The sequence below is a fragment of the Chiloscyllium plagiosum genome, unplaced genomic scaffold, assembly GCF_037043375.1.
Source record: "Chiloscyllium plagiosum isolate Xiang-an unplaced genomic scaffold, Cpla_swu_hap1 HiC_scaffold_27, whole genome shotgun sequence".
Classification (NCBI taxonomy): Eukaryota; Metazoa; Chordata; class Chondrichthyes; order Orectolobiformes; family Hemiscylliidae; genus Chiloscyllium; species Chiloscyllium plagiosum.
Window position 1 is genome coordinate 85,959,986 of NW_028270165.1, and position 18,677 is coordinate 85,978,662.

The 18,677-nt window shown below is 47.0% G+C and overlaps 2 protein-coding genes across 13 annotated transcripts in view; both read right to left on the reverse strand.

The window, feature by feature from the left end:
- Nucleotides 1–10,203, reverse strand: part of LOC148144849 (sulfhydryl oxidase 1-like) — a 58,582-nt gene extending 48,379 nt beyond the window's left edge. For 7 of the 12 annotated variants that reach the window (XR_015751619.1, XM_087975126.1, XM_087975125.1 and 4 more), the window contains exon 1: nucleotides 9,948–10,203. Coding sequence is in view for 6 of the 12 variants with exons in the window: in XM_087975126.1 (XP_087831252.1) it covers nucleotides 9,948–10,198 (251 nt within the window). In the remaining 6 variants the exon portion in view is untranslated. Of the gene's footprint in view, nucleotides 1–2,199; nucleotides 4,056–5,919; nucleotides 6,202–9,947 lie in introns of those variants that run through there. The other 5 variants (XR_015751614.1, XR_015751616.1, XR_015751615.1 and 2 more) reach the window with 4 other exon arrangements.
- A 2,517-nt stretch (nucleotides 10,204–12,720) lies between these two features.
- The window catches only part of LOC148144852 (uncharacterized), a 152,977-nt gene continuing 147,020 nt past the window's right edge, over nucleotides 12,721–18,677 (reverse strand). Inside the window, exon 5 of the mRNA XM_087975445.1 lies at nucleotides 12,721–14,132. Within this exon, the coding sequence (XP_087831571.1) occupies nucleotides 13,561–14,132 (572 nt within the window). The 3' untranslated portion in view covers nucleotides 12,721–13,560. The remainder of the gene's footprint in view (nucleotides 14,133–18,677) is intronic.

An 18,677-nucleotide genomic window follows, 5' to 3' on the forward strand; every position in this document is an offset into this window, starting at 1 on the left:
CCTTTTGGATGTGAGCATAAGTGGTATAGTAAGTAAGTTTGCTGATGACACCAAAATTGAAGGTGTAGTGGACAGCGAAGGAGGTTACCTCAGATTACAATGGGATCTTGATCAGATGGGCCAATGGGCTGAGAAGTGGCAAATGGAATTTAATTTAGATAAATGTGAGGTGCTGCATTTTGGGAAAGCAAATCTTAGCAGGACTTATACACTTAATGGAAAGGTCCTAGGGGGTGTTGCTGAACAAAGAGACCTTGGAGTGCAAGTTCATAGCTCCTTGAAAGTGGAGTCGCATGTTGATAGGATAGTGAAGATGGTGTTTTGCATGCTTTCCTTTATTTGGTCAGGATATTGAGTACAGGAGTTGGGAGGTCATGTTACTGCTGTACAGTTGGAATATTATGTGCAATTCTGGTTTCCTTCCTATCAGAAAGATGTTGTGAAACTTAAGGGTTCAGAAAAGATTTACAAGGATGTTGCCAAGACTGGAAGATTTGAGCTCTTGGGAGAGACAGAACAGGCTGGGGCTGTTTTCCTGGAGCGTCAGAGGTTGGGGGCTGACCTTATAGAGGTTTATGAAATCATGAGGATCATGGATAGGATAGATAGACAAAGTCTCTTCCCTGGGGTGGGAGAGTCCAGAACTAGAGGGCATAGGTTTACAGTGAGAGGGGAAAGATATGAAAGAGACCTAAGAGGCAACCTTTTAATTTAGAGGGTGGTACGTGTATGGAATGAGCTGCCAGAGGAAGTGGTGGAGGCTGGTACAATTACAACACTTAAAAGGCAACTGGAGGGATATGGGCCCCATGCTGGCAGGTAGGACGAGATTGGGTTGGGATATCGTGCACAGGGATGTGCAGGTTAGGTGCATTAGTCAGGGGTAAATGTTGAGCAATAGGGGTAGGGGAATTGTGTGGGTGGATTACCCTTCGGAGGATCGGTGTGTAGTCTTTGGACCGAGTGGCCTGCTTCCACACTGTGGGGAGTCTCTGAAGGGGAAGGGATTTTTGTAAACTGTGCAAGGTAACGCAGGTGTAGTGCGGGGGCCTGCTGTTGGCCTTGCTCTGCCCCTTGCTCCTCCCCCTGTTGTTGAGCTGTCTAACAAACAGCTACTCTTTCTCTGCCTTTTTGCTGGGGGCATCTGAAGCTGTAACAATTTTGGGACACAATAAAGGTTACCTGAACGTTCTGCCGGACTCAGACTCTCATTGAAAGCTTAGAGCTCCAAGCGGTTTTTGTTTTAAAGCTGCTCATTTCTTGCAGCCTCCTGTACTAAGTTTCCAATATTGTGTATCAGATGGAGCAGTGACTGAGTAGCTGGTTTCGTTAGAAGTTTAAATTTTTCGGGAGTGCAGGTACTGCATCGTTTCATCGGCAGTTTACTGGCAGCACTGGGAAGTATGGGTTGTGTTCATTAGAAAGGAGGTGGAGGTGCTGCTGTTGGACTAGGTGGGACAAGGTTTAAAAACCACAACACCGGGTTATAGTCCAACAGGTTTATTTGGAAGCACTAGCTTTCAGAGTGCTGCTCCTTCATCGGGTAGCTGTGGAGCAGGATCATAAGACACAGAGTTAAGAGCAAAAGATCAGTGTCATGCAACTGATATGATATATTGACAGATGTAGATTGCTGTTAAGTCTTTCATCTTTTAGAATGGGTTGCAGGTTTTATTTCATTAATGTGTACATCGCAGTACTATTATTAAGTCGTATTCTCAAGATCACTTAAGGTTTTTTTTAGAAACAGGTGACAGCTCAGCCCAGACAATGCATGAAAGGTGTGTCAGTATCCCAATCTTAAATCAGACTGGTTCTATTTCCAAACTCGGAATTTATAAAATATTACATGGACTGACTACCTGCATGTTGTGCGCTTTTTGTGCAAAATTGAATATATCTGTAAATATTATTCTGCAAATGCACCCCATCGTTATATGTGTGTGCGCACGTGTGTGTGTGCATATGCTTTGTAAAGGGAGTGTGATGGAGGAGAAGCCTGTGAGAGGGTGTGTGTACATCTGAGAGAGAGCGTACGTATGAGAGAGGTATAGATAGAAGTGAGGGGTTGCATTTTCCTAAAATCAGGGCAGGACTTGTACAGAGGGATATTGGGGGGGGGGGGGTTCAGGTACATACTTCATTGACAGTTGCATCACTGGTTGGAAGGGTGCTTCAGAAGGCATTCAGCCCACTTACCTTATTTGTTCACACCATTGAATAAAGGAGTTGGGACATCATTTAGAAGTTGTACAGGATGTTGGTGAAGCCACTTGTAGAGTACTGAGAACGCTTCTGGTGGCCCGGTAATAGGAAGAATACTATTACAGAGGGTTCAGTAAAGATTTACCAGGATGTTGCCAGGACTGGAGGGTTTGAGTTATAAGGAGAGGCTGAGACTCTTCACTGGAGCACAGGAGGTTGAGGGGTGACCTCATTGAGATTGATATAACCGTGAGGGTTCTCGGTAACATGAGCATCAAAAATAGCGAGGACGCTGCACGGTTATGTCAAGTGACGGGGGGGGGGGGGGCGGGTAGAAATTGTGGCATTTGGACACTTTAAATCCATCAGGAACAGCATCTCCATACAGCATACTGCGCATGTCAGGTGAGGTGCCAGAAGACTGGAGGTTGGCTAATGTGGTGCCACTGTTTTAGAAGGGTGGTAAGGACAAGCCAGGGAACTTTAGACCAGTGAGCCTGACATCAGTGGTGGGCACATTGTTGGAGGGAATCCTGAGGGACAGGATGTACATGTATTTGAAAAGGCAAGGACTGATTAGGGATGGTCAACATGGCTTTTTGTGTGGGAAATCATGTCTCACAAACTTGATTGAGTTTTTTGAGGAAGTAACAAAGAGGATTGAGGAAGGCAGAGCAGTAATGTGATCTATATGGACTTCAGTAAGGCATTTGACAAGGTTCCCCATGGGAAACTGATTAGCAAGGTGAGATCTCAAGGAATACAGAGAGAACTAGCCATTTGGATACAGAACTGGCTCAAAGGTAGAAGACAGAGGGTGGTGGTGGAGGGTTGTTTTTCAGACTGGAGGTCTGTGACCAGTGGAGTGCCACAAGGATCGGTGCTCGGTCCTCTACTTTTTGTCATTTACATAAATGATTTGGATGCGAGCATAAGAGGTACAGTTAGAGGGAGAGGCTGAACAGGCTGGGGCTGTTTTCCCTGGAGTGTCAGAGGCTGAGGGGTGACCTTATAAAGGTTTACAAAATTATGAGGGGCATGGACAAGATAAATAGACAAAGTTTTTTCCCTTGGGTTGGGGAGTCCAGAACTAGAGGGCATAGGGTGAGAGGGGAAAGATATAAAAAAGAGACCTGCGGGGCAATTTTTTCACACAGAGCGTGGTACGTGTATGCAATGAGCTGCCAGAGGGTATATGAATAGAAAAGGTTTGGAGGGATGTGGGCCAGGTGTTGAGGGGCGGGACTAGATTGGGTTGGGATATCTGGTCGGCATGGACGGGTTGGACCGAAGGGTCTGTTTCCATGCTGTACACTTCTGACTCTATGCTGGTTCAGCAAAAGCCGCGCATGCTCTGTCTGCAGAAACATTACAAACCCTTCTTCAAATGGACCAATGAGAAGCCAGACAAGGAGCCTGGTCCTCCTGCCAATCAGAACTCCCCAATTGTCTGAATGCGGAAGATGGACCATCAGGTTCTGAAGCTGCTGCTCCTCTCCAAATGAAGATCGAGCTTCACCTCAGACTGCAACTTCCTTCCTCTATCCGCCATCTGTGAGTACGGCACTGTCTTTACCATTTCATTTTTTCATTCTGGGATTAAATTGTTGACTTGCAGCAACTGAAAAGAAAGCGAATGACTCCAGGGAGGGGACAGAGTCAGGAAACGTTGGTCCAGGTCTGTGTCTCAATTGGCAAACGCACAGCAAATGCAGTCCCACAGTGTTAAGTTATAACCTCGGTTATGAAAAAATAACTGCCAAAAGGAGGTACGTTGTTTCAATGGTGACGTATTGGGATGTGGAGAAAGTGAGGACTGCAGATGCTGGACGTGAGAGTCGAAAAGTGTGGCACTGGAAAAGCACAGGAGATCAGACAGCATCCGAGGAGCAGGAGAATCGACGTTTCAGGCACGAGCCCTTCCTCAGGAATGATGTGTGGATGTAAAAAGTGGCCTCAGCGTCCTTCCACACCAGTCACTGCCAGTTGTCAGACGGATGCAGCAAGCAATCAGCAAGGCAAGAGGTATATTAGCAAGAGGAATTGATTTCAGAAGTAGGGATGTCTTCCTGCAGTTAGGGGGTCATTGAATATATTCAAGGCTGAGTTCATCTGATTTTAGAACAACCATGAAGTGGATGTTTATAGGGGAAGGCAAGTAAAATGGTTTTAAGACCAGTACAGAACAGTTAGAGTCATACAGCACAGAACAGACCCTTTAGCCCAACTAGTCCATGCTGACTATATTCACAAACTAAACTAGTCCCACCTGCCTGTGTTTGGCCCATATTCCTCTGAACCTTTCCTATTCATGTACTTATCCAAATGTCTTTTAAACGTTGTTACTCAACCTGCATCCACCATTTCCTCTGGACATTCATTCCACACAAACCACGGTTTAAAAAAAAGGTGCTCCTCGTGTTTTTTAAATCTTTCTCCTCTCATCTTAATTTGCAGCCTAATCTTGAAACGACACATGCCAATCACCTTATCTACGCCCCTCATGGTTTTGTAAACCTCTATAAAGAGAGCAACGAACCTTACAGCACAGGAACAGGCCCTTCAGCCCTCCCAGGCTATGCTGATCGAGATACTCTATCTAAACCTGCCGCCTATTTTCTAAGGATCTGTATCCCTCTGATCCTTGCCCATTCATGTCTCTGTCTAGATACATCTTAAATGACGCTATCGATCCCACCCCTACTGCCTCCACTGGCGATGCATTCGAGGCGCCCACCACCCTCTGTGTAAAGAACTTTCCATGTATATCTCCCTCAAACCTTTCCCCTCTCACTTTGAACTGGTGACCCTGAGTAATTAAGTTTTCCCCTCTGGGAAAATAATTCTTACTATCCACCCCTGTTTACACCCCTCATGGTTTTTAGGCCTCAATCAGGACCCCCCCTCAACCTCCTTATTTCCAATGAAAATAATCCTAATCTACTCAATCTCTCCTTATAGCTCGCGCTCTCCAGAACAGGCAACATCCTAGTGAACCTCCTCTGCACTCTCTCCAAAAGTATCCACATCCTTTTGGAAATCTGGTGACCGGAATTGTACGCAGTATTCCAAATGCGCCAAACCAAAATCTTATATAACTTTAACATGACCTGCCAGCTCTTTTACTCAATCCGTCCGATGATGGAACGCGTGTTGCATACTGCCTTGACCACTCTACTGACATGCATTGCCACCTTCAGAGAACAATAGACCTGAACACCCAGATCTCTCTGTACATCAATTTCCCCTAGGACCTTTCCATTTACTGTATAGCTCACTCTTGAATTGCATCTTCCAAAATGCATCACCTCACATTTGTCTGGATTGAACTCCATCTGCCATTTCTCTTCCCAACTCTCCAATCTACATTCTGCTGTATCATCTGACAGTCCCCTTCACTATCTGATATTCCATCAATCTGAATGTCATCTGCAAACTTGCTAATGAGGCACCCGACACCTTCACCTTTCAACCTCCTGTGCTCCAGTGAAAAAAGTCCCAGCCTACCCACCAATAGGTGTGAATTCTGTCTGGGTCCCAATGTAGAGTCAGCCTGACATTTTTGATAGAAAAGCTCTGCATTTAAATTACATTCTTGAGAAAGTTACTGAAAACAGGTTCTGGGATTAACATGCCAAAGAACAGAACCCCATTCTAAAAGATGAAAGATTTAATCTAAATGTATCACATCTCCATGAACTGGACTCTGTTGGCTATAAATAGTCTCATCATGATCTTATTCCCCACAACCACCTGAAGCAGCAGCACTTCAGAGATCCGGGTTCAATTCCCACCTCGGGCAACTGTCAGTGTGGAGTTTGCACATTCTCCCAGTGTCTGCGTGGGTTTCCTCCCACAGTCCAAAGATGTGCAGGTTAGGTGAAGTGGCCACGCTAATTTGCCTGTAGTGTTAGGTGAAGGGGTAAATGTTGGGGAATGGGTCTGGGTGGGTTGCTCTTCGAAGGGTTGGTTTGGGCTGAAGGGCCTGTTTCCACACTAAGTAATAAAATCTAAAATAAATCGAATCACTCCGAAAGCTAGGGCTTCCAAACAAACCACGTTATGGCAGCGGCGGGAGGTGTGGATTATATTCACTAAAAACAGTTAAGCAGTTAGATAACACGTTCAAGTGGGAAATGTGTATAACATGATCTCACAACTCCTATACTCAATGCTATGAGCAATGAAGGAAAGCAAACCAAACACCGCCTTCACTACTCTATCCACCTGAGACTCCAGCACTCCAAGGTCTCTTTATTCTGCAACACTCCCCTTAACCGTGTCAGTCCTGCCTGGATCGCTTGACCAAAATGCAAATCTCTGATTTCTCTAAATTAAACTCCAACTGACACTCCTCGGTTCATCAGCCGATCCCATAAATTCCAATTTATAGTGAACTCTTTCCTCTCTTATTCCCCGGAAGCTGAAAATCTCCATCCCACACACTCTCCCTCCATTTTCACTTTGCTTATAGCGGAAGAATGTAACTGAGAAACTTATCAGCCACGATTGAATGGAATGAGCAGACCTGATGGCCTAATTTCTGCTCCTATGTCTTGTGGTCTCTTGCTGTCCTGGACACCGAGAGAATTGGGACCAGCATTGAACCGATCATGACTGGATATGGATCTACCTGCATCTAGGTGGATGGGCTGGGACTTTTTCACTGGCGCATAGGAGGAGGAGATGTGACCTTATCAAGGTTTATAAAATCATGAGAGGAGAGAGGAGGTGAACGACGGGTGTCTTTCCCCTAGGGTTGGGGTTTCAAGATTAGGGAGCAAATTTTGATGGTGACAGGAGAAAGAGATTTTAAAAAGACTTGAAGGGCACAATTTGTTTTATACAGAGTGGTTCACATGCGGACTAAATGTCTCAAGGAAGTGGTGGGTGCAGGTACAGTAACGACGATTAAAAGACATTTGGATAAGTTCATGAATAGGAAAGGTTTGGAGGGATATGGGCCAAAACACTGGCAGGTGGGACTGGTTTAGTTTGAGAATATATTCAGCATGGACTAGTTGGACTGAAGGGTCTGTTTCTGTGCTGTATGGCTCTGTAACTCGGTCCTATACTAGTCTTAAAACCATTTTCTTGCCTTCCCCATAAACATTCACATAAAAATCAGATGAACTCAGCCTTGAATATATTCAATGACCCCCTAACTGCAGGAAGACATCCCCATTTCTGAACTTAATTCCTCTTGCTAATACACCACTTGCCTTGCTCCTTGCCTGCTGCACCTGTCTGACAACTGGCACAGAAGGACACTGATGCCCCTCTGAACATCCACGCATCATTCATGATGAAGGGCTTGTGCCCAAAACGTCAACGTCCTACTTCTCGGATGCTGCTTGACCTGCTGTGCTTTGCCAATTGTGGTCTTCTCTACATCGGGGAGACCGAGCGTAAACTTGGGGAACGGTTTGCTGAGCATCACAGCCGGGTCCACAGAGGCTGAGCGGACTTCCCAATCTCCACCCATTTTAATGCCCCTTCCCACTCCCCTTCCACAACAAACCAAACCACAAATTGGAGGAACAAAACCTCATCTTCTGTCTGAGCAGTCAACAGCCCGGAGGACTCAACACTGAGTTCTCCAATTTCAAATAATCTCCCATCCCATCCCCCAAGTCACTTCCCAGCCCCTTCCATTCTTCCCTGCCAACTAGATTCCTTCCTCCGATTCACCAACCAGGTTGTACCAGGTTATGGGGATAAGGCAGGAACAGGATATTGATTGAGGATGATCAGCCATTATCACAATGAATGGTGGTGCTGGCTCAAAGGGCAGAATAGCCTACTCCTGCACCTATTGTCTATTGTACCCTCTACCTGTCTCCACCTATCCCCACTTCAGTACCCTGCCCCCAGCACACCCTTGTTCCACAGCTCTCCCTATACCCACCCCCAGTCCTGAACAAGGGTTACACCAGATACCTCGACTTCTCCACCTCCTGATACTGCCTGGCTTGCTGCGTTCTTTCAGTCTCCTGCCTGTCTATTTTGCCAGTTGAGAACAAAGGCCTGGACTAACTTTCCCAGAGCCTGTCCCCTCGCTGGATTCACTCCCATTCCTTACAGTTGCTCCAAGTCAACAACTGAACCTCAGAATGAAACATAAATGGAAATGGGGGTGAGAAAAGAGAGTGCCGTACTCTCAGATGTTGGACAGAGGAAAGAAGTTGCAGTCTGAGGTGAAGCTCAATCTTCATTCAGAGAGAGGATGAGCAGGAGCTTCAGAACCTCATGGTCCAACTTTCACATTCACCAATAGGGGAGTTTAGATTAGATTAGATTAGATTACAGTGTGGAAACAGGCCCTTCGGCCCAACAAGTCCACACCGACCCGCCGAAGCGAAACCCACCCATACCCCTACATTTACCCCTTATCTAACACTACGGGCAATTTAGTATGGCCAATTCACCTGACCCTGCACATCTTTGGACTGTGGGAGGAAACCGGAGCACCCGGAGGAAACCCACGCAGACACGGGGAGAACGTGCAAACTCCACACAGTCAGTCGCCTGAGTCGGGAATTGAACCCGGGTCTCTGGCGCTGCGAGGCAGCAGTGCTAACCACTGTGCCACCGTGCCGCCCACTTCCGAATGGCAGGAGGACAATTCTCCCTCCGGTCCTCCAGTGCTCCTTATTTCTCCATCAAACGTAGGTCTCGCCCCTTTTCTGCCAACAGCGAGGAACATGCCCAATGTTTTAGTGACACCGGCAAACATGTGCCCTGCTTGTTGACACTGAGGAGTGTACACAATATGCACTGTAGCAATACTGGTGTCATTGACAGATTTTAAGTGTCCAAATTCCTATGGGAGAACAAAAAGGGTAGAGCCATAATTTTTTTTTCCATGTGGCTCAATATTTGATTGCTTTTGCATTTGTCTGGCTGCTCAATGTTTTTATGTCTTTTCCTCAGTGTTGGGGTGAGATTCACAACTAGAGGGCATAGGTTTAGGGTGAGACCACAAAGGTACCTCAGGGGCATCGTTTCCGTGCAGAGGGTGGTGCACGTATGGAATGAACTGCCAGAGGGAATAGTGGAAGCCGGTATAATTACAGCACTTAAAACACATCTGGATGGGTATATGAATAGGAAGGGATTAGTGGGATATGAGCCAAGTGTTGGCAAATGGGACTAGATCAATTTAGGATATCTGGTTGGCATGGACAGGTTGGATCAAACGGGTCTGTTTCCGTGCTGTACATCTGTGACTTTAAATAATAAAGTCTATTTTTCCAAATAACAAACTATATCCATGTTAACAAGGCTTAGTGCACAACATGCTTTACTAACCATTCTCAACAGGTCCTGCCCCTTCAATGACTGAGGAACATATACATGCTGGTGCATAATCTCCTTCACTAGTATTTACACACTACCCTCAACAATTGCACAAGTAACAGCAAAGAGCAAACAGCACAAGGATTAAACAAACAGTGAGGGACAAACAGCACAAGGATTAAACAAACAGTGAGGGGCAAACAGCACAAGGATTAAAACAGTGAGGGGGAAACAGCACAAGGATTAAAACAAACAGTGAGGGGCAAACAGCACAAGGATTAAAACAAACAGTGAGGGGCAAACAGCACAAGGATTAAACACACAGTGAGGGGCAAACAGCACAAGCACCAGTAAAAGCAGATGGAAAGTGAGTGTAAAATGTCACTATGACAGGACAGGCCCCACATTCCTTCCCCTCCGTCCCCCCCAACAACCTGCCTCACCTTTCACCTCCCGGGCCCAGTACCTTCCAGGTGGCCCCATAGTTGACACAGGGGCCGCCCCACGACCAGTAGAACTCCACCACCCAGGCGGCCGACGAGTTCCCAAGCAGGCCCTTAACCCCATCCGCCTCCAGAATGCTCACCGGCTCCTGCCTGCTGTACAGCCGGCCGGTGTGGCCGTGACACAGCAGCTGCGCCAGGAAGGCGGCGGTGCCCAGTGACGGTGTCTGCCCCGGGCCGCACGGCGCCATTTTCCTAACGGCCGCCCTCCCGCCGCTTCCCCGCTCGAGCGACTTCTCCTCCCAACCGCCGTCGCCCCCGCGTGACGTCTGCACGGGGGGATGGGCGGGGCCGGGGGAGCCTCACCGTCACCAAGCAACAGCCACCTCGCGCTACAACTGCTCATTCACAAAAACAAACTCTCCTGTCTCGCTCTGCAGCTGCAGGGGGGACACTGCCACGTTTCCAGGAGCCCTGTCTACATTGGGAAAGCTCACGGCTCAATTTAAACAGATATTCCCACATCTAACGGAACGGCGTCATATCTAAAGGGGGCAATCTGCATTTTAAAGGGACGTGGACATTTTAACGGGTATTTCTGCAAATAAAAAGGTTTAAATGGACGAGATTACATTTCAAAGGGATGAGCCACATTCAAAGGGATATCTTCATATGTAAAGTGACGCAGTTATATCTAAATGAATCTACATTTCGAAGAGACGTTGCCCTATTTATAAGTAGAGACAATAGGTGTGAATTCTGTCTGTGTCGCAATGTTGAGTCAGACTGACATTTTTCTTAGAAAAGCTCTGCATTTAAATTACATTCTTGAGAAGGTAATTTATAGATTCGGGTGTAGGTTAGGGAGGATTGGCCGTGCTAAGTTACCCATAGCGACCAGGGATGTACAGGTTAGGGTGGCTTGGCCATGGGAAATACGGAGTAAGGAGTTGGGTATGGTTGGGGTACTGTTCAGAGGGCCAGAGAGGAAAAGATGGGCTGAATGGTCTGCTTCCACATTGTCGGAATTCGATGACCCTCCCCACAAAGGAGCATTTTATCTGCATCTATCCTGTCAAGCCCCTTTCAGAATTCTACTGGTTTCAATAAAGATATGCAGCACAGAAACAGACCCTTTGGTCCAATTCGTCCATGCCGACCAGGATTCCAAACTAAACCAGTCCCACTTGCCTGCATTTGGCCCATAATCCCTCTCAACCTTTCTATTCATGTACCCATCCAAATGCTGTTTCAATGTTGTAACTGTACCTGCATCTACCACATCCTCAGCAAGTTCATTCCACATACAAAGCCACCCTCTTTCAAAATGTTGCTCCTCAGGTTCCTTTTAAATCTTTCTACTCCAAGCAATATGCCCCCAAGTTTTGAGCTCCCCGACGCTAAGCAAGAGCCCTTTGCTATTCACCTTACCTCCATTCCTCATGATTTTATCAATCTCCTGCACTCGAATGAATAAAGTCCCAGTCTCTCCTTATAACTCAAACCCTCCAGTCCTGGCAACATTCTGGTAAATCTTTACCAAACCCTCTCTAATAGTATTCTTCCTATTACAGGGCCACCAGAACTGTACACAGTACTCTGAAAGTGGCCTCACCAACACCCGATACAACCTCAACATGATGTCCCAACCCCTATACTCAATGGTGTGAACAATGAATGCTATGCTGCTAAATGCCTTCTTAACCGCCCTGTCTACCTGTGATGCAACTTCCAAAGAACTATGTACCTGAACACCCCCCCCGCCACCCATGTCTGTCTGTTCTATAACATGACCCAGGGCCTTACCATTATCTGGACAAGTGCTGCCCTTCCTTGTTTTAGCAAAATGCAACCCCTTGCTTGTATTAATACCTCTCACACACATGCTCCCCCTCAGACACACACAAACATTTCCCCCGCCAATGCTCTCACAGGCTTATACTCCATCACACTCACACTTTACCAAGCATGTACACACTCTCACGCACAAACTCACATGCACGCACCCACAATTCTTTGGAGTGAATTTGTATTGGCAGAATTATATTTGCAGATACATTCAATTTTGCTCAAAAAGCATACAATTTCCAGGCAGTCAATCCATGTAATATTTTATGAATTCCTCCTTTGGAAATAGAACCAGTCTGATTCAAGATTGAAATACTGACAGACTCAAATCTCACACCTTTAATGCATTGTCTGAGCTGAGATGTTATCTTTTTTATAAAACCTTAAGTCATCTCAAAAATGTGACTTAAGAGATGTTCTGGCAGTTACACATTAATGAACCAAAACCTACACCCATTCGAAGAGATTTAAGACTTGACAGCAATCTAGGCTTGTTCAATATATTCCATCAGTTGCATGATACTGACCTTTTGATATACCTTCTGTGTCTTACAATGCTGCTCCACAGCTACCCGATGAAGGAGCAGCACTCAGAAAGCTAGTGCTTCCAAATAAACCTGTTGGACAATAACCTGGTATTGTGTGATTTTTTAAACTTTATCAACCCAGTCTAATACCGACACCTCCACATCATTTCTAGTGAACACAGCCCACACCTCCTGGTGCTGCCAGTAAACTTTACAATGCTGATGAAACAACACAGTACCTGAAAGATTTACAATTTCTAATGACACTAGCTACTCATTCACTGCTCCATCTGATACACGACATTGGAAACTCAGTGCAGGAGGCTGAAAGAGAGGAGCAGCTTTAAACAAAAAACCTCTTGGAGCTCAAAGCTTTCATTGAGAGTCTGAGCCTGGCGGTAAGTTCAGGTAACCTTTATTGTGACCCGACTTTTTTTTACAGCTTCAGATTCCCCCCCTGCAAAAAGGCATAGACAAAGTAGTTGCTTTTTAAACAGCTCAAGATCAAAGCCCACACAAACCCCACTGTCTTTACTATTGGGCAGCACCAGGTTGTAATTAGATCCTTGGCACAGCCGTAACCCGGAGGAAGTATTGCCTCACTCAGCAATTTCAACCCATTCCCTCTCTCCTAGTAAGTTTCTCCCCGCTCATTTGCCAGTGGGGGAAGGGCAGTGTAGAGTCAACCAGACTGCTGTGGGTCTGGGGTCACATGTAGGCCAGTCCGGGTAAAGGATGCAGCTGGAACGACTGAGTGAATCCTTTCCCACAATGGCGGTTCCATTCTCTAACATGGGAGAGAGTGAATCAGATGGGGGCTTTCTCCACTGTACCACCCCCCTCCCTGAAACGGTCTCATCGTTAGATTCCGAACTCCACATTTCTGACCGAATACCAATTCTGCCATCTGTCGTGGCGGGATTCGAACCCGGGAGTCCCCAGAACCGGGTTGATAGTCCAATCGATAATGGCACTCGGCCGTCACTCCTTCAATCCCCCTGCGATGGCACGTGAACTCGCGGGTGCTTCCGCAGGTTGCAGGAGTAGGTGAAGCCCTTCCCGCACTGAGATCAGGTGAACGGCCTCTCCCTTGTGTGGACATGCTGGTGGGTCAGCAGTTTGCAAGAATTGCTGAAGGCCTTCCTGCACTCGGGGCAGCTGAAGGGACTCTGCCCCGTGTGGACCCGCTGGTGCTTGTGCAGGTGGGAGGAATACCTGAAGCCCTGCCCGCACTGAGATCATGTGAACGGCCTCTCCCCTGTGTGGATCCGCTGGTGCCTCAGCAGGGTGTAGGATGTGCTGAAGGTCTTCCCACACTCGGGGCAGCTAAAGGGTCTTTCGCCCGTGTGGATCCGCTGGTGCCTCAGCAGGTTGGAGGAGTAGGTGAAGCCCTTCCTGCACTGAGAGCAGGTGAACGGCCTTTCCCCTGTGTGGACCCGCTGGTGGGTCAGCAGGGAGGAGGAATTGCTGAAGGCCTTCCCACACTCATGGCAGCTGAAGGGCCTCTCCCCGGTGTGGACACGCTGGTGCCTCAGCAGGGTGGAAGAAGTGCTGAAGGCCTTCCCGCACTCGCGGCAGCTGAAGGGTCTCTCGCCCGTGTGGACCCACTGGTGGGTCAGCAGGGTGGAAGAATTGCTGAAGGCTTTCCCGCACTCGCGGCAGCTGAAGGGTCTCTCGCCCGTGTGGACCCGCTGGTGCCTCAGCAGGTGGGAGGAATGTCTGAAGGCCTTCCTGCAGTCGGTGCAGGGGAATGGCCTCTCCCCGGTGTGACAGTGCCGATGAGACTCCAGGACAGACGGGAAACTGAAGCCTTTCCCACAGTCGCCACACTTCCACAGTTTCTCCACGGGGTGGGATTCCTCGGGTTTCTCCATGGCCACAGCTTCAGCTGCACACAAACACGTGTAGAGCCCCTCCCTGCCATGAAATCCCCTTCCCAGGCCGTATAACTGTTTCAGGCTCCACACACAGTGCGCTGCAACAGTGGGGTCTCTCGTCCAGTCCCACTGATGCTGAAAACATCCTCAAACAGGAACCAAAAAGCGTTGATCCCTCTCACAGAAATTACAGTCAAACATAGTTGCTGTCCCGATGGATTGAATGACTGTCAGACATTGACATCAAAGTGAGGACTGCAGACGCTGGAGAGTCAGTCAAAAAATGTGGCGCTGTAAAAGCACAGGAGTCAGGCAGCATCCGAGGAGCAGGAGAGTCAATATTTCGGGCATAAGCCCTTCATCTGTTGATTTTGAAACTTCAGTCTTCAGATCTTCAAATACTCTGCAAAAAAAGAGATTACAAAAGTCATCAGTATCAGTGCAGGGTAGAAATTGAGAACAAGTAATTCTACTTTCTGTGGAATATTCTTTTGTTGTTCCACAAAATTGAAAGCACCATCCTACTCTTCCCACCCCCTTTGTTCTCACTCCATACTAACTACGAGAACTCCCTTGCTGGAGGGTCCCTTGGAGACACTTCAACTGGACTTCATTGAGTTGGAGAAATGAGTTGAGTTGCTATAAATATGTTTTGCTTATTGCTGATGTCTTTTCAAAGTGGATTGAAGCCTACCCTTCTCCTAACGCTACTGCTGAGACTGTGGTGAAGATTTTGTTTAAGGAAATAATTCCCCACTTCAGTATACCTGCGTGCATTAGCTCGGACAATGGACCACACTTTGTAGGTAATATTAACGGAGAACTCTGTTCCCAGCTTTGTATTTGTCGGCAACTGCATGGTGCTTATCATCCTCAGGCGGCCAGCATTGTTGAATGTTTTAACCAAACTCAAGACTAAGCTTGCCAAATTAATGGCAGAGTCTGGCCTCTCCTGGTTATGCTAATCCCTGTGGCCTTATTCCAGATGCGATCCATATCTGCGATCAAGACACAACTGTCTCCAGCTGAGAGTCTCTCTGGTCACCCTCTCCGTACCCCTTGGAACGATTCTGCTCCCTTCTCAGTCCACTTCCACCACATGACCGAAGCAATGATTGGTTGTGTTCTTGCTCTAACTAGTGTTACGCATGCCTTTCACTCCCAGGAGCGTGCGGCCTACAATGATGTTCCCTCCCTTTCAGCCTCGACACGGGTCGAGCCTGGTTCGTTGGTGCTCGTCAAGAACTGGACTGGCAAAGATCTCCAACCTCATTGGGATGGCCCCTTCCAGGTTTTACTTCCCACCCCTACGGCGGTCACAGTCGCTGGGCGCTCAGCTTGGGTCCAACTGCACCATTGTAAATTGATTGGCCACACTAATCAAAAGGTTTGGGGGAAGAGGAGGAAAGAATCCTGGAATCCCAACAAGAGGAGTGGACCCTGTCCAGTTGGGTTTTTGAATCTTGCTGTTTTTCTCATGTTGATCTTATTGCAGATACTTGAACTAAGAGGAGGGACATGTGGGGGATCGCCTATCTCCTCACCTTTCTGATCACGTACAACATCCTGATGGGGAAAGCCACTAACTATGGATGCGACCAGGAATGATCAGAGATTATCCACCACCCATGCTGAGGAGATGTCGTCCAGTGGACCGGACCAGACGCCTTTGACGTGTGGAACGTGATGACGATTGATTATTGCAATGGACTCTTACATCAGAAAGACCAGATGGTCCATCTGGACAGTAGAAATCAGTGAGAGTTACCATGTCGTTACCATGTTTTTTTTATTTTAACTGCAGACGCAAGCCTAGTGAGGATAAAAATGATCAACCCCGTTATTATGGTAAATATTTTACGGACGCCCAGGAACATCATCCCTTTTTGCAGGACGGGCTTCCTTGAGAAAAAGGGGAAGCCTGATAGAGGAAACTCCTCAATCCACAAAGAACTTGTGTATACAGGCCCACAGAACGCTCTTCACTCCAGAGGCAGTAGTATGTTACTCCTCTCTATCGGGAGATGACTTACGTGCCCTGTCCCCAGTCCCCGATTCCATTCTATTCATCAGAATTCCTACTGCCGACCCTGTGAAGAGAAATATCACTTTCCAATAGCTCCGGTCTGTGTATACAAACAGCCGGTGTAACACTGGCTGGCGTACAGTAGGCCTTATGCTGCACATGGACCTGGAATGGAACCCTTTCATTGCACATTTATAGGCCTTTTCTCTTTTCAGAATCTGATACTGTCACCAAGACCATGTACAATAGAGCTAAGGGAGAGCCCAATGGGAACAGCATTCTGAGGACCATCGTCTCCCATACAGTGTGAGTGCTCGAGTCACTTGGCCCATTTTTTACAGCACTCAAGCAACTCCTCTTGCAAAACATCGACCCTTTACTCCTGTAGACCTGACCAGACTTCCTGCTGTAACATTTCAGTAACCGATTTTGACAAACTCTCCCAAATATAAACCAAACCAGACTATTATTTCTTCAGCTAAAGTAAAGCTACCAATTTCCTTGTCCTGGATGGCAAAGATGTCCCTCATAAGGTCACAATCGGAGCCCTTGTTCCCACAACAGTACCTTGTCCTGGCCAGTGGACAAGTCGATGGAACCTCCATCTGAGGAGGATGCAGCGGTCGGTCTCAGCCAACCTTGCTCCAACTGGAAGGATCCCAAGGGACTGGGTGACAATACAGGACACCCGATAGGCTGGGGAATCCAGAGTACGCTGAGGTTGGAAGGATCGGCAGGGGTGACAAGTCAACAGAACCGCAATTCCCTCTTTTACAGCCTGACCATTCGAGGAAATAAGAGTAAAGAGGCTCTGAAACAGAGTAAACTGGGATGATCAGACCTGTGTCTTTACTCTGTGCAGAATCAGTATGCCTTAGACTACATACCTGCCCAGGAGGGTGAGGTCTGCACCATTGTCCAAGATAAATGCACTATGGCCATTCCCAATCTCACTGGCAATTTTAATTAAGATACAAGAAGAGATCCAGGTATTCCTTGACAGAATGACTGAAGGTGTGTTGCTGGAAAAGCGCAGCAGGTCAGGCAGCATCCAGGGAACAGGAGAATCGATGTTTCGGGCATAAGCCCTTCCTGAAGAAGGGCTTATGCCCGAAACGTCGATTCTCCTGTTACCTGGATGCTGCCTGACCTGCTGCGCTTTTCCAGCAACACATTTTCAGCTCTGATTTCCAGCATCTGCAGACCTCACTTTCTCCTTCAGAATGACTGAAGGGACCAGTTGGGGAAATTGCAAATCGGGCTCATGATACAATTGGCTTATCAATTTAGCTATGTCTGTTTGTCGGTATTGATATTGTTACGTATTTAATTGCTAGGCTTATGAGGTCCCTTAGTGATATAGATTTGCCCCAGAAGATGCTCCTTTTGCGATCTGATGAATCACCCACACATGTCGATGGCGATGATAAATATGACCAGATGAGCTGCGAAGATGGTGGTGCCACTCTGCAGGATGTTGATGGCTGGACCACCTTGAAGGGCATTTGTTTGGACTAGCCTTCTCTTTCAGTGATCGCGGTGCAATCAAAGAGAGGAATGAGGGTGTGGGCATCTGGGTGGTAAAGTCTATAGCCTTAAAACTTGTCTTTAAACATTCAGACTAAAATGTAATGCTCAATTATTGAATACATTTACTGCACTAGAAAATAAACAGGCAGGAAGGCTCAGAAAGAGGAGAGAACTTAAAGATAGGGACACCTGGGCTCACCAAGTGATAACAGGATGCTGTAAGGCAATTAAGAACGTTTACCTCAACAATCGGTGAATCTGTGTGAACAGGACACCAAGTGATAACATTCACAGCCGTTCCCTTGTGAAATTAATGATAGTACCAAGTCTTGTTTCAGGGTCAGATTCAAAGACTATCCATAGCTTTGTAATTCATGGTTGGATCTTGTCCATTATGATGGATTCTTACTACCCCTTGCAAGCGGGGCATTCAGAAAATAATTCTTTGCTGTCTTGAGAGTTCAAAAGGACACGAGAGAGAGAGACCATTTTATTGGTGAGGCTGTTGAATCCCGTAGAAAATTAACTCTTAGTGCTTATCTACTATGGATTGAATTGAATTGCATTTTGGGACTTTATGATGAGAGGTTTTTATTCCAGGCTTCAAAGAGTATGATCTCCAGGACAAACCAAGAGAGAGGCTTTACAGGTCTGCGTTCTCAAAGGATTCCCTGGGCCACCTCAAATCTCCACTTTAACATGAGAGGTAGGACAAAATGGCTTCTACTTGGCTAACTCAGGCAGATACTCACGACTCAGAACAAACAAGAAACCACAGCCTGATATAAATCCAGTGAAAAAAACTGCAAATGCAGAAGTAACAAATGTGAACCTAACCATCAATCGCAGAAGTAACGGTTTAATCCTAACCACCAGACAGGACAAATACGATTCCAAGAACAGGTTGTCTACAAGAAATTAT